General features: G+C 37.8%; 1 protein-coding gene across 4 annotated transcripts in view; it reads left to right on the plus strand.

The window, feature by feature from the left end:
- The window catches only part of CCDC57 (coiled-coil domain containing 57), a 340926-nt gene that overhangs the window by 109551 nt on the left and 209525 nt on the right, over positions 1-21850 (plus strand). For all 4 annotated transcript variants that reach the window (XM_069063980.1, XM_069063979.1, XM_069063981.1 and 1 more), the window contains one exon: positions 4428-4628. In XM_069063980.1, coding sequence (XP_068920081.1) covers positions 4428-4628 — 201 coding nt within the window. The remainder of the gene's footprint in view (positions 1-4427; positions 4629-21850) is intronic.

Below are 21850 nucleotides of genomic sequence, written 5' to 3' on the forward strand. Positions count from 1 at the left end.
ATATATATATATATATATATATATATATATATATATATATATATATACACACACATATATATTCCTTTCAGCTATCCTCATACTGAGAAAAGTCTTATGAGTTACAATTATCGTTTTTCCATGTAGGAATGTAAATAGTTCAACTTTGGTAAGTTCCTTATGATTTCTTTTTCCTGTTTCTTGTCTCATGCTTCGCTTGCTGCTTGTATTTGAAAGTAAGATTTTCTGTTCACCTCAGGTTTTTTCATCAAGAATGCTTGAAAGCGGGGGCGGCTAGGTGGTGAAGTGAATAGAGTACTGTCCCTGGAGCCAGGAGGACCTGAGTTCAAATCCAGCCTCAGACACTTAACAAAAAAACTAGCCATGTGACCTTGGGCAAGTCACTTAACCCCAATTGCCCTGCAAAAAGCAAAAAAAAAAAAAGATTGCTTGAAAGTCCTATTTCATTGAATAATCATATTTTTCCTTGTAGCATTATACTCAGTTTTGTTGGGTAGGTGATTCTTGATTTTAGTCCCAGCTCCTTTGACCTCCAGAATATCATATTCCAAGTCCTTTGATCCCCTAAATGTAGAAGCTCCTAGGTCTTGTGTTATCTTTTTTTTTTTGGAGGGCAATTGGGGTTAAGTAACTTACCCAAGGTTACACGGCTAGTTTTTTTGTGTGGGTGTTAAGTGTCGGAGGGCCGGAGCCGAACTCATGTCCTCCCGACTCCGGGACCAGTGCTTTACTTACTGCGCCACCTAGCTGTCCCATGGTCTTGTGTTTTCTTGATTGTGTTTCCACAATACTCATATTGTTTCTTCCTGACTGCTTGCAGTATTTTCTCCTTGACCTGGGAACTCTGGAATTTGGCTATAATATTCCCAGGAGTTTTCTTTTGGGGGTCTTTTTCAAGAGGTGATTGGTGAATTCTTTCAATTTCTATTTTTCCCTCTGGTTCTAGAATATCAGGGCAATTTTGCTTGATAATTTCTTGAAAAATGGAGTCTAGACTCTTTTTTTTTTTTGATCATGGCTCTCAGGTAGACCAATAATTTTTAAATTATCTCTCCTGGATCTCTTTTCCAGGTCAGTGGTTTTTCCAATGAGATATTTTACATTGTCTTCTATTTTTTCATTTGTTTTGATCTGTTTTATGGTATCTTGATTTCTCATAAAGTCATTAGCTTCCAGTTGCTCCAGTCTAATTTTGAAGGAGTTATTCTCTTCTGTGAGTTTTTGAAATTCCTTTTCCATCTAGCAAATTTGGTTTTTTTAAGGCATTCTTCTCCTCATTGGTTTTTTGGACCTCTTTTGCCATTTGAGTTAGTCTATTTTTTAAGGTGTTATTTTCTTCAGTGTATTTTTGGTCTCCCTTAGCAGGCTATTGACTTGCTTTTCATGATTTTCTTGCATCATTCTCATTTCTCTTCCCAGTTTTTCCTCCACTTCTCCTACTTGGTTTTCAAAATCCTTCTTGATCTCCTCCATGGCCTGTAACTAGTTCATATTTTTCTTGGAGGCTTTTGATGCAGGAGTTCTGACTTTGCTTTCTTCCTCCCACTCCATACTTTGATCCTTTTTGTCCCCCAAAAAAGATTCTTTTGTCTGTCTGTGCTTCTGTTGCTTGCTCACATTGGCAGCCAATTACTTGACTTTTGAGCTCTTTGCATTGGTAGAACTCTGCTTCCAGAATGGAGAGAACTATATCCCAAATTGCTGGGGTTTTCACAGCTGCTGGAGCTGTTAGATGGGCGCCCTCTCTACAGCCCCCACATGTTCTGGCTCACTAGTTACACGCCCCAGGATCACCACCCAAGACCACGATCTGGATCCAAGCAGGTCAAAGCAATAGTGATTGTCCTCTGAATGGTTGTTTGGTCCCCCTACTATCTGCAGGCCAGGAGCTCCTGAGGCAACCATGTGTCAGTGGCTGCAGCCACTGCGCCGCCTCCGCTTCTCACCCCAGGGGTAGTGTAGTACCTGGACCTCACTCTGCCAGTTCCAACAAAGTTCCACACTGACCTTTTACTTTGTCTTTGGCATTTGTGGATTGAGAAATCTGGAAACTGCCACAGCTACTGATGATTCACTTTCCTGAAGTCTGCTCTAGCCACCACTGGTCTGGGTTGCTCTGGGGCTAAAACCACGACTCAGTCAGGACTGTGCTTGCCTCCCAGCACACTGTGATGGACACTTCCTGCCAGCCTGTTGTTCTTCCTTCAGCGGGAGATTTGTTTCTCTCTGTCACTTTGTGGGTTCTGTAGCTCTAGTTTGTTTAGAGTCACTTTTTACACGTATTAGAAGAGGTGGAAGCTGGAGCTGCACAGAAGTCCTGTTTCTATTCTGCCATCTTGGCTTCAGCCCCCCAGATACTTCTTTCTTTTTAAAGTTCTTTCTTTTTCAAGTATATCTTCAATTCCATTGTTTCTACCGAGGAAAAAGCCTCACTAGGTATACTAATTTAATAATTCTCTCAGTAATTACAAGGAAGGTATTTTGTGTCTCATAGAGACAGTAGCTTCTACTTGCCCAATTCTAATTTTTAAGGAATTATTTTCTTTAATGAGCTTTTGTACCTCTTTTTCAGTTTGAGCAATTCTACTTTTTAAGTAGTTCTTTCCTTCAGTGAATTTTTGTGCCTCTTTTACCCCTTGGCTAATTCTGTTTTTAAGGTGTTATTTTCTTCAGTATTTTTTGTTCCACTTTTCCAGTCTGTTGAGTCTCTTTTCATAATTTTCTTGATTATTCTCATTACTTTTGCCAATTTTCCTTGTCCCTCTTTTATTTTTAAAATCCATTTTTAAACTTTTCCAGGAATTCATGTTGGATTTGTATCCAGTCCACACTGTTTTTTTTTCTTTGAGGCATTGCTTGTAGCTATTTTGACATAATTGTCTTCTGAGTTTGTGTCTTGATCTTCCTTGTTACCATAATAACTTTCTGTGGTCAGGTTCTTCTTTTTTGTTGTTTGCTCGTTTTTCCAACCTATTTCTTCTCTTTGAACTTTACATTAAAGTTGGGCTCTGCTCACCTGGAGGTGGGGAGACACTGTCCCAAGCCTCAATTTTTTTTGTGCTGTAAGTTTTCAGTGCTTCCAAGGTGTAATTTCTAAGGAGAAAATGTGGTTGGTGCTCACCTGGCCTGTGCTCTATTCCTTTTTTTTTTTTTGCTTTTTAGAGGGCAGTTGGGGTTAAGTGACTTGCCCAAGGTCACATGGCTAGTTTTTGTGTTAAGTGTCTCAGGCTGGATTTGAACTCAGGTCCTCCTGACTCCAGGGCCAGTGCTCTATTCACTGCACCACCAAGCACTATGTGCTCTATTCTTAACCCAGGAAGAGATCATTTTCCCCTACAGTTGTAAATTCTAGTGTTCCTCTTGGCCCTGGAACTATGATCAGGTCCTCTGTTCCCTTGTGGCTGCAAGTGCAATCTCTTCTTTCAGTCCTGAAACTGTGACCCAGAACCACACATAGGCAATGCAACTGCATACTGAACCCAGTACTGGCAGAGAGTACCCTTTAACCTCTGTCTCACCCCCCTTACTGTATGTGGGGTGAGAGCTCCTAAAGATGCTAATTCCTCTGTTGCAACTGCTTCTAAAGCATGCTGCATGGCCTCTTCTGAGCTTCAGACCCAACCAATACCCTGGTGTAATAGACCTTTCTGGCCAAGCTCCTGAGTTGTCTTTGGCTGGAAAATTGTTTTACCCCAACCTTTTGTTGGTTCTGTCACTGCAGAATTTGATTTCAGGAGTTATTTTAAAGTTGTTTAGTGGGGAATGTTGGGAGAATTCAGATGAGTTTTGTTTATATTTTACCATTTTGTCCCTGATAGATATACTTCTACTCAATTCTGTGTTCAGATTGAGGTTTTGGAAGAAGTAGGAACAAAAGGAGGGATAATGGAAGATAGAAGAGCCTGTCATGCTATGGTCCGTGGGGTCATGAAGAGTCAGATATGACTGAATGACTGAACAGTCTATTCTTTCCCCAAGCTTTCTGCTTAGCATTTTCCATTTGAGAAAGGAATTAACTTATATTGAGTTTTAATTAGTTTTGTTTTCAAAATTAGTCCTTATATTCCTCTAAATTTTATAGAATAAATGCAGGTCAAGACTTTAAGATAATATTTTAGGATAATAAGACACATCAGTAAGAGCCTTTTAGTGACTGCCTCCAATACACAAGATACTGCATTTCATGCTTTGAAAGACACGCAAAGTATTTTAGGAGAGATCTGAAAACAATACTATTACAAAACTGTACCATTATAATATAAAGTATAATTGCCACAAGAGAGGTGCAAAGTGCTATGGAAATTCTCATATAGGAGGGAAAACATTTCTGATTGGTGGGATCTAGAAATAGAACTGCTTGAATCTCAGAGATTTTAAATTAACATCTATCCAGACTGTTTCTTACCTTCTGGTTTTCTGTCTTTCAGACATGAAGAGCTGGATCGCTTTGCCAGAGAAAAAGATGCAGTGCTAACTGCAGTGAAGGAGGCCAACGTAGAGCATGTACAGCAGCTGGAAGCCAAGGTTCTTGAACACCAAGCCAGTCATGATACTCTTGAGATGGAACTGAGAAGGGCTGAGTGGAGACAGGTTGATGCCTTAAAAGAGAAGGATACTGTCATTGCCAAGTGAGTTAGATTCTTTTATTGATGAACTGAAATGGAAAGTACCCTCATTAGTTATATGTTTCTGATTATATGCTTATAATCAGAGAACTACTTCCATATGAGTTCTTTTTACTATTAATTAGTGATTATTATCCTAATTTTAAATAAAGGAAAACAAAGGCACAGAATGGTAAAAGTGAATTAATTGCTAACAGATATTTCTGTGACTGAAATGTAAGAATCTGAGACATGCCCTTATATGCACGTCTGCTTGCCCAATATGTCTTACTCATTATCTTTGTTGTTGTTGTTATTATTGACCTGAGGTCGTTTTAGTTTGAAAACCCACTGGTCATGAAACGTAATTAAATAGATATGCTTCTACTCAAGACTGTGTTCAGATTGCAGTTTTGGAAGAAGTAGGGAAAAAAGGAGGGATAATGGAGGATAGAAGAACCTGCCATTGCTGTTGTCTATGGGGTCATGAAAAGTCAGACATGACTGAATAACTAAACAGTCTACTCTTTCACCAAGCTTTCTACTTAGCATTTTCCATTTGAGACACAAAGGAGTTAACTCATGTCAAGTTTTCATTAGTTTTGTTTGTTTTGTACGAAATATAGCATAAATGTTTGATTATCATAATTAATATTAATATTGAACTCAACTTCCAAAGGAATATTATTTCCACTACTTCATACCAGGCAGATATGTTTATTTTTTCTTTGTTTATTATAGGATGGTCTAGGTTTCCTTGCCTTCCTACTCTGTTTTTTATTGTTATTGTTTGAAGTTTAGTAAAGGACTTTGGTGTGGTGCTCTTCTTCATGATACTCACCGAGTATTTTCTTTCCCCTGGACACACGTTCTAAGTCTTATCTATCTCTGAGGGATCATCTCCAAAATTGCATTTGTACTTTTGGAGAAATAGCTTCTTCAACAACAACAGCAAAAACCATGGGAAGTTAAATATTCTTTCATACATTCATTTATTTAGTAAAAAAAAAATTGAGCATCATGGTGCTTAGCACCATGGGCAACATGGAAATAAATAAGACATAGTACCTGCCCTCAAGGAACTATTAATCACATTTGGGAGATGGCAACATAAATGTATACAAATGATTATAGTAATATGTAAATGTTCCATAAGAGAACCAAGTGCTCTGAAGCTCAAAGAAGAGAGATTTTTTTGTGATACAGGAGCAGGCTGAAGAGGGGAAGAGGGTTTATCAGGGGACACTTTATGGAAGAAGCTTTAATCTGAATCTTAAAGTTAGGTAGGATTTAGGAAGACAAAGATGGGGAGACAAGATATCAGGCAGGAATACTCAACGAAAAACAGGAATAGAAGGAAATTATTGTCTCTAGCACAAGATGCTTGGAAAATAGTAGGAGATACAAAACTACTTCGTCCTGGCTGAGGAATTAAGTAGTGGATCAATGGAATAGATTGGGTACATGAAACTCAGCAGTCAATGACTATAGTAATCTACTGTTTGATAAACCCAAAGACCCTAGTTTTTGCGATAAGAACTCAGTATTTGACAAAAACTGCTGGGAAAACTGGCAGCAACTGGGCATAGACCATTATCTAACACCATATACCAAAATCAAGTGTAAATGGGTGCATGATCTAGGTATAAAGGCTGATACTGTAAGCAGTCTGGGAAAGCAAGGAATAGTTTACCTGTCAGATATGTGAAGAGGGGAAGACTTTATGACCAAACAGGAATTAGAGAGCATAATAAAATACAAAATGGATAATTTTGATTACATTAAATGGCAAAGCTTCTGTATAAACAAAGCCAATGTAACCAAAATTAGGAGAGAAATGGAAAATTGGGAAAGAATTTTTACAACCTATGTCTCTGATAAAGGACTCATTTCTAAAATATACAGAGAATTGAGTCAAATCTATAAGAATACAAGTCATTACCAATTGGTAAATGGTCAAAGGATATGAACAGGCAGTTTTCAGAGGATGAAATTAAAGATATCTGTAAGCATATGAAAAAATTTTCTGAATCACTATTGATTAGAGAAATGCAAATCAAAACAACTCTGAGGTACCACATCTCACCAGTCAGATTGTCTAAGATGACAAAACAGGAAAATGACAAATGGTGGAGAGGATGTGGACAAATTGGAACATACCCTTTGACCCAGCAATACCACTTCTAAGGGTTGTATCCCAAAGAGATAATAGAAATGGGAGGAAGACCCATATGTACAAAAATATTTATAGCAGCTCTTTTTGTGGTGGTAAAGAATTGTAAATTAAGGGGGTGCCCATGAATTAGGGAATGGCTGAACAAGTTGTGGTATATGCATGTTATGGCATTCTGTTGTGCTATAAGAAACGAGGAGCAGATGGTCTTCATATTTACCTGGAGAGGCTTATATGAACTATTGACTGAGAAGAATAGAACCAGGAGAAATTTGTACACAATTACAGACACAACGTATGTGTGACGACCAACTTTGATAGACTGGACTCTTCTCAGCAATGCAGGGTTATAAGTCAACTCCAAAAGACTCATGATGGAAAGAGATGTTTACATTCAGAGAAAGAACAGAGTTTGAATGCAGATTGAAGCAAACTACCTGCTTTCTTTCTTTTTCTTGCTTGGTTTTGTTTCCTCTTTCCCATTGTTCATTCCATCTGATACAGTCCTTCTTTATAGTCTGACTAATGTCTAATGGGAAAGTATCTGTAGATTGTATACTTGATTGTATGCCACCATGGGGTGGGGAGGGGAGGGAGGGAGAGAAAATTTGAAACTCAAGGAATTGTGGAACTGAATCTTGTAAACTAAAAGTAAACATTAATTAATAAAGATCAAAAAATTAAAAAAAAGAAATAGTAGGAGATAATTATAAAAAGGTAGGTTGGAGCCAAATTGTGGAGAATAATGCTATTTTGATGGAATGAGTTTGGACTATTGAAGGTTGATTTGTTTAGGGGAATTGCATTTATCAGACCTCTGCCTTAGAATAGTTATTCTGGGAGTGGCGCATAAGATGGATTCGAGTCAGAGAACAAATTAAAAACCTGAAAATTAATGAAGGGTGTGATGGAAGGTATAGGGAAGAGGAGTAGACATCATAAGAACCCCCCTCTGACCTCAGCTGGACAAAGTAAAGCACACACTTATAAAAACACTCACAGTCCGGTGGGCAAATTGAAGTTACCAGAGAAAAGGTAGGAACAGGGGCAGGGGGGAGATGCTTCAAAGGGAGGGTCTTAGAGAGGGAAGAGTCAACTTCTGAGCAGTCTTTAGAAACAGGTCTAATCATGAAGTGGGAATAAGGAAGAAAATGAAAGGGTAAGAACTTGTTATTGGGATCTAGTCATTTCTCTAAATCCAAGCTTTTCTAGCCCAGTAACCAAAATATCCAAACTGGCATAATCGTTCCTTTCCTTTGGAAATCTTTTTTTCTCTAACATGTTTTGAATTACTATTTGAAGTCCAACTCTCTCAACCATACATTACTATTAGAAAAATGATACCTTTGACAGTGTGGACCTTTTTCAACAAGGTAAGGTCTTCTGCTTTTTAGTATACTGTACAAATTTACCATAGTGTTCCTTCCAAGGAGCAAACATCTTTTAATTTCATGGTTTTTGTTGCCACCTACAATGATATTTTAGCTGAAGAATATAAAATCTGATATGTGTAGCAGCAAGCACCCCAGCGTCCCCAGGGTGGCTGCCAACACAGGTTCTTGGATCTGCTTTGCTAAAGGAAAGCAACTCAAAATTGGTTAACAAGCTTACTTTAATCAGTCAAATATATATCATTTACCTAGTTCAGGGGAAAAAGATCAGCACGCCAAACTTCAGAGTATACAGACAGAAATATCAAGGCAGAGAAACAGATCAAGTAGACAGGTTTCCAAACTGTCCAACAATTACATCCATACCAAATCAACATCTGGGTTTTTCAAAGCTTGGGGGTCTCAACAATGGCTTCCCATAGTCTCATCTGATCAAATCACAGAACACTTCTCAAAGTGAGCCCCAAAGCAAAGCCTCACATCAGGAATTATATAGCCTCCTCCTGGGTCAGAGAATGTAACCACCCTCTTGACCCGCTGCCCAATCACACATCATCAAGGTGTGGGCATTCCTGAAAACCAAGCCTTCTGCCACAGGCTCCATGTGACCACATTCAGCCTATTAGGAGGCAGAGTATATTTTCAAATCAAGGAAGCTTCTCAGAGTCTCTTAAGCCTATCAAAGGGCCTAAGGGCAGGGAAGATCTTTAAATTTGCATTTCCATTACAACATGCTTCCATTTCTTTTCCCTCTGTCAAGAAGTGATGATTCCAGATGCCATCATCTTAGTTTTTTGATATTAAGCTTGAAGCCTACTTTTTCACTCTCCTCTTTCACTCTCAAGAGCCTTCTTAATTCTTCAGTTTCTTTCGTCAGAGTGGTATCATCTGCATATCTAAGATTGTTGATATTTCTCCCAGAAACCTTAATTCTAACTTTTGATTCATCGAGTACACCATTCTCATGATGTGTTCTGCATAAATAAGGTGACAATATATATGCCTTGTCTTACTCCTTTTCCAATCTTAAACCAATCAGTTGTTTCATGCTCAGTTCTAAACTGTTGCTTCTTGACCCTCATACAAGTTTCTTAGAAGACAAGAAAGATCATCTGGTACTCCCATCTCTTTGAGAACTTGACACATTTTGTTGTGATCCACACAAAGACTTTAGTGTAGTCAATGAAGCAGAAGTAGATGTTTTTCTAGAGCTCCCTTGCTTTCTCCATAATCCAACAAATGTTGACAGTTTAGTCTCTGGTTCCTCTGCTTCTTCAAAAGCCAGTCTATTCTTCTGGTAATTCTTGGTTCACATATTACTGAAGCCTAACTTGTAGAATCTTAAGCATAATCCTGTTGGCATGTGACATGGGTGCAATTGTTCAGTAATTTGAACTCTTTGGCATTGCCTTCTTTAGGATTGGGACATAAACTGATTTTTTCCAATTCAGTGGCCACTGTTCTGTTTTCCAAATTTCTTGATGTGTTGAGTGCAACACTTTAACAGCACCTTTTATGGTATTTTAAACAGCTCAGCTAGAATTCTGTCACCTTGTAAAGCCACACACAAGCACCTTTCCAGAGGACTGCTGCTGTGAACAGCTTTTAAGGTTCTGATTACATAGTATAGTGAGCTTTCTATTTATTTAATAACAAATCAAAGCAAAACATTCATAGAAAATCAAAATACAGCATTCACAATGTCACAACTCAACAACTTACCACTAAAATCGCCACATAGTTTTCACCAAAATGGTCACGTAATTTTCAACAAATTACAATCATTTAGTCAATCACAAAATCCTTAATTTAAACACAAAGTACAAAAGTCAAAGTTCCCTACCCCTAGGTCATAGTAAATCATAATCTCAGTCAGAACACAGTATCCAAAAGTCTCCTTTCAGGTTGACTGGAGGCTGGCTATCAGCTTCCATGGTTCCTCTTCCATGGTCCCACCTCCAACTGTCACCTGGGTTCAAAGTCAGGCAGCTCCCCGTTCCTTTTCCAGCTCCTTGTCCAGTTCTTTGTCCAGTTCCTGTTCCATATTAAAGTTCACAGTGTCCAGTCCACCTCAAGTCCTTCACAATTCTTGTTTCTGGGAAGACAAAGCTTGACAGAGCCACAATAATATTCATGCACATTGCTGGCACCATCATCAGTTCACTATCTGCCTGTGAAATCAGCTCAGACCTACCAACAAGGTCTGAGAACAACATGGATTATCAACATGGAAATTAACACAGACCCACAAACAAAATCTAAGAGGTCAGCACAAATCATCAGTAAAGTCCCAGGACCTCCAAAACCCTCCTCCAGGACTTCTGTAAACATACAAACAGAAAATCCTCTTTCAGGGCTTCCAGTAAGGTCCCAGGGCTTCTGTACAAAGTATCACAAACAAACATCAACACAGACAGAGCAGACAAACAGAGTGCCAGGATACCACAAGTTTTCTCCTTCTTTACTCTGCCACCACAAGAGTCCTCTTCTCAGCCTGGGCCTCTTCTTATATATGGTCATTAGCTCCTCCCCTTCCTGTGGCAGGAGTTCATGAGTTCTAAGGTTCACAAGTTGTGGGGTTCACACGATCTGTTTCTTAACAGACTTGATACAAGACTCAAAAGAAACTTGTACTGAAACAACGTGTTAATTCAATAGCTGAAACAAGGTGTGAACTACTTCTGTGTTTGTCATTACACTCCTCTAACCTTATTGTTAGCAGTACTTCCTAAGGCCCACTTGACTTCTTTCTCCAGGATGTCTGACTTAAGATAGTAACCACACCACTGTGGTTATCAGTGATGTTAAGATCTTTCTTTTATAGTTCTTCTGTATATTCTGGCTACCTCTTCCTATTCTCTTTTACTTCTGACAAGTCTCTATGTTTTTTGTCTTGTACCATGCCTATTTTTGTATGACATGTTCCCTTGATAGCTCTAATTTTCTCAAAGACATCTCTTGTCTTTCCCATCCTATTGTTTTCTTCTATTTCTTTGCATTCTCATTTAAGAAAACCTTATCTCTCATTGCAATTCTCTGGAATTCTGCATTCTGTTGGGTATATCTTTTCCCTTTTACTTTTCTTCTTTCTTCAGCTGTTTGTAAAGCCTCATCAGCAACCCTTTTTGCTTTCTTTCTCATCTTTTTCTTTGGAATGTATTTTGTTGCTACCTTCTGTAAAATAATGTGAACTTTTGTCCATAGTTCTTCAGGCACTCTGTCTACCAGGTCTAATTCCTTAAGGCTATTCACCACCTCCACTTCATAAGGGATGTTAATTTAGCTATACCTATATGATTTGATGGTTTTCTTTCCTTTTACCAAGTTAATCTAAAAAAACTTCTATGTTAAAAAAGAAAAATGCTTCGGGCATCCAGAAAGAAAGAATTCAAGTACTGGGGAGCCACAGTCAAGATTACACAAGATTGAGCAACCACTAAGGGAGGAAAGAAGAACTTGGAATATAATATTTTGGAGGTCAGTGGATATAGGTTTATGTCTTATTCAGAAAATCTGAGTATAATCCTATAGCAGAATAAATTGACATTACACAAAATAGAAGACTTTTGAGAAAAAGACCAAGGATGAGTAGAAGCTTTGAAATACAAATGCAGGAGTAAGGAGAAACATAAAAATATAAATGTGAGTGAGTGAACAATAAGGGACTAAAGAAGAATAAATCATTTACATTCCTTTTTAAATTAAATTTTATGTTTATTTTTAATTTACATCATTCATTTCCAAAAGATTTTGAGTTACAAATTTTCTCCCCATCTTTCCCCTACCTACCACCCCAAAACACTGATCCCACTATATACCCCCTCCCCCAATCTGCTCTCTCCTATATCTTCCACATCCCCTCTCTGACTTTCCAGTAGGACAGGATGTCTCTCTATATCCCAGTGCTGGTATATCTTATTTCCCAGTTGCATGTAAAAAAAAAAAAGAAACTAATAATAATTTTTAAAAACATTTGATTTTAAATCTTTGAATTCCAGATTCATTCCCTTCCTCCCTCATCAGCCACCCCCACTGGGAAGATAAGCAATTCAATATAGGTTGTATATGTGTAGCTATGCAAAACATTTCCATAGTGGATATAATGTGAAAAACTGACTATATTTTCCTCCATCCTATCTGGCCCCCCACCTGTTCCATTCTATACCTTGACCCTGTCCCTTCTCAAAAGTGTGTGCTTCTAACTACCTTCCCCCCCAACCTGCCTTCCCCTCCATCATCCCCCTTCTCATCCCTCTCCCCCCTACCCTCCTGTAGGGTGAGATATCCTTCCCTCCCCAAGCGAAATTCAATGAGAGTAAGGTTGACCCATTCCCTTTTGCCTTCCTGTTCTTCCACTCCATTGTAACAATTTTCCCTTACCTCTTCTATATGAGATAATTTACCCCATTCTGTCTCTCCCCATCTCCTTCCACTATATTCCTCTCTCACCTCTCAATTTCACCTTTTAAGTATCATCCCTTCCTATTCAATTGGTCCTGTGCCCTCAGTCTATGTATACCTGTACACACATTCAAATTCATACTCCCATATACCCTCCTATATAGACATATATATGTATGTATATATGTATGTGTGTGTATATATATGTATAGAAACACATTTATATTCCCCTCAACTGTTCTCATGCTGAGAAAGTCTCATAAATTACAATTATCATTTTTCCGTGTAGGAATGTAAATAGTTCAACTTTGATAAATTCCTTATGATTTCTTTTCCCTGTTTACCTTCTCATGCTTCTCTTGCTTCTTGTACCTGAATGTCAAATTTTCTATTCAACTCTCTATTCAAGAATGCTTGAAGGTCCTCTATTCCACTGAATGACCATATTTTCCCCTGAAACTTGATACTCAGTTTTTCTGGGTAGGTGATTCTTGGTTTTAATCCCAGCTCCTTTGACTTCCGGAACATCATATTCCAAGCCTTTCGATCCCTCAGTTTAGAAGCTGCCAGATCCTGGGTTATCCTGATTGTGTTTCCACAGTATTCACATTGTTTCTTCTTGGCTGCTTGTAATATTTTCTCCTTTATCTGGAAACTCCAGAACCTGGCTATAATCTTCTTAGGAGTTTTCTTTTTGGGATCTTTTTCATGAGGTGATTGGTGGATTCTTTCAACCTCTATTTTGCCCTCTGGTTCTAAAACATCAGGGCAATTTTCCTTGAGAATTTCTTGGAGGATGATTTCTAGGTTCTTACTTTGATCATGGCTTTCAGGTGGTCCAATAATTTTTAAATTCTCTCTCCTAGATCTATTTTCCAGGTCAGTGGTTTTTCTAATGAGATATTTCACATTCCTTCTATTTTTTCATTTGTTTGGATCTGTTTAATAGTATCTTGATTTCTCATAAAGTCACTAGCTTCCATTTGCTCCAATCTAATTCTGAAGGAATGATCCTCTTCAGTGAACTTTTGAGATTCTTTTTCCATCTGGCAAATTTGGCTTTTTAAGGCATTCTTCTCCTCATTGGCTTTTTGAGCCTCTTTTGCCATTTGAGTTGGTCTGTTTTTTAAGGTGTTATTTTCCTCAGTCAGGTTGTTGACTCTCATTTCGCAATTTTCTTGCATCGTTCTCATTTCTTTTCCTAGTTTTTCCTCCACTTCTCTTACTTGGTTTTCAAAATCCTTCTTAAGCTCCTCTATGGCCTGTAACCAATTCATATTTTTCTTGGAAGTTTTTGGTGCATGTGTTCTGACTTCATTGTCTTCCTCGTGTTCCATTCTTTGATTCTTTTTGTCCCCAAAAAAGGAATCCAAAGTCGGATTGCTCTGCTTGTTTTGCTTGCTCATGTTGCCACTCAGTTACTTGACTTTTGAGCTGTTTGTCACAGTAGAACTCTGCTTCCATAGAGGAGAGCTTTGTCCCAAATCACTGGAGTTTTTGCAGCTACTGGAGATAGTAGTTGGGTGCCCTGTCTGAAACCTCTGCCAGCTCTGGCACCTTGTCACATACTGCAGGAACTCCACCCTAGACAGCAATCCAGATCCAAGCAGGTTAAAGCAAGAGCGATTACCCCTCAGAGTGGTCCCTTGGTTCCCCTATTTTCTGGAGGCCAGGAACTCTGAAGTAGCCACGAGGTGGCAGCCACTGCCCTCAGCCACTTCTCCCTCTGGGGGCAGAGGCCAGACAGCACTCCTGGACCCCTTGTTCCCAAAGTGCACACTGACCTCTCAGTTTGTCTTTGGAATTTATGGGTTGATACTTCTGGAAACTGCCACAGTTGCTGGTGATCCACTCTCCCAAAGTCCCCACAGCTGTAACTGGTCAGGGTGCCCTGAGGCTAAAACCATGGGCTCTGCTTCCAGCACACTGCAATGGATGCTTCCTGTCTGCCTGCTGGGCTGCTTTCAGCGGGAGATTTGTTTCTCTCTGTCACTTTGTGGGTTCTGTAGCTCTAAAGTTTGTTTAGAGTCATAATTTATAGGTATTTGAGGTGGTTATGGGGAGAGTGCACGGAGTTTTCCTGCTTCTGTGCCACCATCTTGGCTCTGCCCCAATTGTTTACATTCTAACATGGTGAAATGATACATGTATATCCTCTGAACCCTATCATCATCAGGGTCATGGAAATAGTCTACTTAGAGAGTCTAGGAGTGGTTCTGTTATGTTTTATCTGAATGGAAGAATTGAAAGTGAAGGGAAATGTCTACACCAGGGGAGAAAAGAGAGAGGAAGATTAAGGGAAATTATCTGACATAATTTGAGTGAGCAAGTAGAAGTTTATACTAACAAGGAGGAAGGGGTGACACTTAAACCTCACTCATCTGAACTGCTCAAAGGAAGGAAGAATACATGTAGAATTGGGCACAGAACTACATTTCACTTGACAGGAAAACAGGAGGGAAATGGGGGGAATAAGAGGCAAGGCAGATTCAGGAAGCTGTTTTTGTGTTGCATCTTTTTTCAGCCGTGTCCAACTCTTGTAACCCCATTTAGGGGTGTTCTGGCAAAATATTGGAGTGGTTTGCAATTTTCTTCTCCAGAAAGGGAGGCATTGGTTTTAATTCAAATAAATTCTTAATGATAGGGCAAGAAACAAAGATGACAAAAAATATAAGAAAATAGGATGGAAGGAAATACATAATTAAAAAGAATAAGTATGACTGTGATTGGAAGGAACTCATCCATTAAATGGAAGAGGAGAGCAGAATGGTTTAGAAAGCAGAGTCCAAAAATACAGTATTACAAGCAATACAAGAAAATAACAACTACTTAATCACAAAATGAGTATTTAAAACAAAATGGAGTTTCTCATGCTAAGTTAACATACTAATTCCCACAAGGAAGAGATGAATAGGATTTTAGAACATTTAATTATGATAGACATTTGGAGATTATTGAATGGAATAGAAAGGAGCATGTATATTCTCAGTTGTGAATAGTTTCACAAATAAAAAACACAGTTGCAAAAAAGCAGAAATATTAAACACATCGTTCACAGGCCACAATGCAATAAAAATTATATTCAGTAAAGGGCCACTTACAAAATGATTAAAAATTAAATGGAGGCGTTATTCTGGGAGTAGTAGTCTCACATCTTATTCAGAACTTTTGCAGCCTGTCTAGCAACCTCAATCTCCCCTAAAATAGCATTTACTGGCAAGGATCAACTGATTGTGAATGTCCTAAAGGAAGACTAGGTTCCTCATAACAAGATCACTTTTGTTGGACTTGGTGCAATTGTCATGGGATGTGCTATCAGTATCTTAACGAAAGATTTGGCTGATGAACTTGCCCTAGTTGATGTAATAGGAGACAAACTAAAGGGAGATATGATGGATCTCCAGCATGACAGCCTTTTCCTCAAAATGCCAAAGATTGTTTCTGGCAAAGACTACAGTGTGACTGCAGACTCAAAACTGGTTGTTATTATGGTTGGGGCACATCAACAGGAAGGAGAAAATCATCTTAATTTGGTCCAGCGTAATGTGAATATCTTTATTTGTTTTTTGTTTTTCTTTTTGGAGAGGAAAGGCAGGGCAATTAAGTGATTTTCCCAAGGTCACACAGCTAGTAAGTGTTAAGTCTGAGGCTGAATTTGAACTCAGGTCCCCCTGACTCCAGGACCAGTGCTCTATTCACTGCACCACCCAGCCACCCCATGTGAATATCTTTAAATTCATCATTCCCAATATTGTTAAATATAGTCCTAAGTGCAAGCTGCTTATTATTTCTAGTCTAGTAGACATTTTGACATATGTGGCCTGGAAGCCAAGTAACTTTTCTAAAAACTGTATTATTGGAAGTAGTTGCAGTCTGTATTCTTCCCATTTCCATTACCTAATGGGGGAGAGACTTGGTGTCCATTCTTCAAGCTGGCATGAATGGGTCCTTGGAGAATGGAGACTCCAGCATTCCTGTGTGTAGTGGTGTGACTCTTAGTGTATCTCTGAAGAATCTGTATCCTGCTTTGGGAACTCATGCTGATTCAGAGAATTGTAAAGATGTTTATAAAGAGGTGGTTGAAAGTGCTTATGAGGTGATCAGACTGAAGGGTTACACTTCTTGGGCCATTAGCTTGTCTGTGGAAGATCTGGCAGAAAGCATTATGAAGAATCTTGGAAGAGTGCATACAATTTCCACCACGATTAAGGGTCTGTATAGCATTAATGAAGATGTCTTTCTTAGTGTCCTAGGTGTCTTGGGGCAGAATGGCATTTCAAATGTGATAAAGGCAAATCTGAATCCAGAAGAGGAGAGCCATTTAAAGATCAGTGCAGATATTCTTTAAGGAATCCAGAAGGAGCTGCAATTTTAAAGCCTTTTAATGTGCTTCCATTTTACTATCAAGAGAACATGACAGTGGTTAAGGGGTTATATATGATGCACTTTTCAAATAGGTCAGATCCTTCCTCTGATTAGTGATTGAACACCAAAAATTTTAAACCTGTGAACACACTGTAGTCTCTTCCTCAAGTTAGAAATGGGGAATATTGTGGTATGACTACTATTTGTAAAATCCTGTTGTTGTTTGCATATGATACTGGATATGCCTTGTGTAGTCTCAGTAGCTGGTGTCAAGCAGAGCCACTGCCCCACAGGTATGTAAATGACCTGATTTCTATGTAGGTGCTACAGGTTCCCATAGGTCTAGAAGACAAGGCCTGGATACGAAGCACTATACAATAGTAATATTTTATTGATGCAGTGATTACCCTTATGCTCCCCTCCATTAGGACTCTACAGCATGGTCCCATGTATCACCTTTCCAGAGGTCTTAGTTTTGTTTATATATATATATATATCAATAGTTGTAAATTTCTATATTATATAAAAAAGATCTGTGTGTACAATGATGTAGCCAGTTCCTCAAGTGTCATACTAACCCTAAATACTGAATAAACAACAAATGACTGATTAAAAAAATAATAGGAGATGAACAGTCCTAAAGAATGGGATTGATCAGAAAACAAATAGTAGAAGTGATCAGTAATTTCACTAAAAATAATGACAATGAGACAGCATACCAAAATTTTGGGGAAGAAGCCAAAGCATTCATTGGTGGAAAATTTATATCTCTAAACACTTTTCAGTAAAAGAGAGAATATGCAGATCAGTGATTTGGCCACACAACCAAAAAAAACCGAGCAAGGCGATGAATTTTAAAACACCAATTAGATACCAAAATAGAAATCCTGAAGAAATCAGCAATATTGAAAAGAAAAAGATCAAATTAATAAATAAAATTGAGAGCTAAAGTTTTTTTAGAGAAAAAACTGTTAGATAAATCATTAGCTAATTTGCTTTTTTTTTAAAAAAGAAAGAAAATAAAATTAGTATCAAATATGAAAAAAGTAAATTCTCTGCCAGTGACAAAGAAATGAAAGAATTTATTAAGAACTATTTTGCCCAGTTATATGCCAATAAAACTGATACTCCAAATGAAATAGAAGAACATTTACAGAAACATAAAATACTCATATTAAAAGAACAGAAAATAGAGGATTTAACTCAAATTTAGAAAAAAAATTGAAGAAGTTATACATGAATTGCCAAAAGAAAAAGCCCAGGACCAGACTAATTTAAAAGCAAATCCAAAGAAATAGTTAAAGAACAATTAATTCCAATACTACATAAACTGTTTTTTAAAATAGGAAAATAAAGGGTCCAATCAGGATTCCTTTCATGATGCAAATATGGTCTTGATATATCAACTAGGGTGATTCAAAACAGAAATAAAAATGTAGACTAATATCCCTAGTGACTATTGATGTAAAATTTCAAAATGAAATATTAGCAAGGAGACTACAGGCACATCTCATAAAATTATATGCTATGACCGTGTTGATTTTTGTCAGGAATTCAGGGTTGTTTCAGTACTAGGAAAAGTATAAATATAATTGATATATTAATATTATATTAATAATATTGTATATGTTTATCATTAAATTATCATATTATTTATGTAATTAATATATTAGTAAGAAGAGCAACAAAATTATAAGATACATTAAAAGATGCAGAATTCTTTTTACTAGATTTACATCATTTCTGTGAAAAACACTAGAAAACATAGGTGGTAGAGAATATTCTTGTTCCACTATCACCATTAATATTCAGTATAATACTAGAAATGCTATCTATGGAAATTAGATAAGCAAAAGAAATTGAGAAGACAAGCAGGTATAGGCAAAGAGGAAATAATTACTGCTGTTGATATGATGATTTCACATAGAAAACCCTAGAGAGTCAACTAAAAAACTAAATGAAACATTAGTAAAGTTGCAGGGCATGATATAAACATACATAAATCATTAGCATTTCTGCATAATACCAATAATATTCAACAGAAAGAGATAGACATTGTACTTAAAATAACTACAGAAAGTATAAAATATTTGAGAGTCTACTTGCCAACACACTTACTGGAACTATTTGAACACAATTATAAAACATAGTATACAAAATAAAGATAGATCTAAATAATTGGAGAAATATTAAATGCTCATGGGTTGGCCGAGCCTATATGATAAAAATGAAAACAGTATTACATAAGTTAATTTACTTATTCAGTGCTTTACCAGGCAAAGCTAGCAGGGCTAGAACTAACAAATCCAGTCAAACTTTATAAAGAACTGGGAATAATTAAAAAAAAATTTATCTGGAGGAACAAAAGGGTCCTGGGGAGGTGGGGAGGGGGAAGGAATGGGGCCTAGAAGTATTAGATTTCAATCTATAGTTCATAACAGTAATCATCGAAACAATTTGGTACTATCTCCTGGCACCCTTAGTCCACTTCACCACCAATCCTCCCCTTCGTGTTCAGTACCAGCTACCACTATTAGTGCTCACCTGTCCAGAGTTGTTTCTTAAGGTACAGCATCCAGCTTCTCCCAGGATAATTGGAATGATTTTAGTTACAAAGCTTTTTTAAAAATAATTTCAAGGTGAGATCATGCATCAGAAGCAATCGAGGGGGTAGATATTGGTCTTGACTTGGATACAGCCAACTCCTGTGCAATAGTAATGGAGGGAAAACAAGCAAAAGTATTAGTGTATGTTAAAGGTGCTAGAACTCCTCTCTCAGGTGTAGTCTTCACAGCAGACAATGAGGAAGTATCTTACTGGTATACCAGTCAAAAACAGGCCGATACTAACCAAAACAACATTTCCTCTGCCACTATGTACTTCATTGGCCATCGATTTAATGATCCTGAAGTGGCAAAACATTAAAAATGTTTCTTTCAGAATTGTTTGTCTGTGGGTGATGCCTATATAGAAGCCCATGGGAAGCTGTATTCCACATGTAATTTTTTAAAATTAATTTATTTTAGTTTTCAACATTCAGTTCCACAAGGTTTTGAGTTTTAAATTTCCTCTGCCTCCCTCCCCTCTCCCTTCCCCAAGACGGCATGCAATCTGATACAGGCTTTACATATATATTCATATTGAGCATGTTTTCACATTAATCATGTTGTAAGAAGAATTAGAACCATTGGAAGGAATCACAAGAAAAAAGAAAAAAACAAAAACAAAAAAAGAGAGGAGCAAATGGTATGCTTCAATCTGCATTCAGACTCCATGGTTCTTTCTCTGGATATGGATAGAATTTTCCATTATGTTCCCTTTGGAGTTGACTTAGAACCTTGTGTTGCTGAAAAAAACTAAGCCTGTCAAAGTTAGTCATCACACAGTGTGGCTGTAACTGTGTGCGATGTTCTCCTCTGCTCTTTTCACTCAGCATCAATTCATGTAAGTCTTTCCAGATTTTTCTGAAGTTCATCATTTCCTTTTTTTTCCATTTTTCAAATGCTTTATTAACTTCTGATTTACATCATTCCTTTCCGCCAGATTTTGAGTTACAAAATTTTCTCCCCGTTTTTCCCCTACCCACCGCCCCAAAATAGCAGTCCCACAGGATATCCCTTCCTCCAGTGTGCTCTCTCCCATATTTTCTCCCATACCCATTTTGACTGTTCCAGTAAGGCATGGTGGACCTCTATGCCCCAGTGCCTGTATATCTTATTTCCCAATTACATGTAAAATAGTGTTAATAATAGCATATGAATTATATATGTATATATATATATTTAAACATTTGATTTTAAAACTTTGAATTGCAGATTCATTTCCTTCTTCCCTTGTCACCCACCCTTACTGGGAAGAGAAACAGTTCAGTATAGGTTGTACATGTGTAGCTAATGCAAAACAATAACATAGTAGATATATTGTAAAAGACTGACTATATTTCCCTCCCTCCTATCCCACCTCCCACTTGTTCTGTTCTCTACTTTGATCCCATCCCTTTTCAAAAGTGGGTGCTTCCAACTTCCCTCCCCACCCAGCCTGCCCTCCCTTCCATCATCCCCCCTCTCATCCCCTTCCCCCCTACTCTCCTGTAGAATGAGATACCCTATTTAGTGTGTATTTCATTCCCTTCCCAAGCCAAATTCATCCCTTTTGCCTTCCTATTCTTCCCTTCCACTGTAACCATTTTCCCTTGCCTCTTCTATATGAGATAGTTTACCCCATTCTGTCTCTTTCCATCTCCTCTCATTATATTCCTCTCTCACCTCTTAATTTCACCTTTTAAGTATCATCCCTTCCTGTTAAATTGGTCCTTTGCCCTCTATCTATGTATACCTGTAAACATATATACACGCATTCACATATGTATTCATATGCCCATAAACCCTCATATATAGACATATATATTTCTGTTCCCTTCAACTATTTTCATACTGAGAAAAGTTTCATCAGTTGCAATTATTGTTTTTCCATGTAGGAATATAAATAGTTCAACTTTGATAAGTTCCTTATGATTTCTTTTCCCTGTTTACCTTCTCATGCTTCTCTTGCTTCTTGTATCTCAATGTCAAATTTTTATTCAACTCTGGTTTTTTCATCAAGAATGCTTGAAAGTCCTCTATTCTACTGAATGACCATATTTTCCCCTGAAACATGATACTCAGTTTTTATGGGTAAGTGATTGTTGGTTTTAATCCCAGCTTCTTTGACCTCTGGAATATCCTATTCCAGGCCCTTCAATCCCTCAGTGTAGAAGCTGCCAGCTTCTGGGTTATTCTTATTGTGTTTCCACAATATTCAAATTGTTTCTTCCTGGCTACTTGTAATATTCTCTCCTTAATCTGGGAATTCTAGAACCTGGCTATAATCTTCCTAGGAGTTTTCTTTTTAGGATCTTTTTCAGGAGGTGATCGGTG

The sequence above is a fragment of the Petaurus breviceps genome, unplaced genomic scaffold (assembly GCF_028583685.1).
Source record: "Petaurus breviceps papuanus isolate PSGF00001 unplaced genomic scaffold, PetGlider_PUasm1.0 90617, whole genome shotgun sequence".
In the NCBI taxonomy this organism is placed as follows: domain Eukaryota; kingdom Metazoa; phylum Chordata; class Mammalia; order Diprotodontia; family Petauridae; genus Petaurus; species Petaurus breviceps.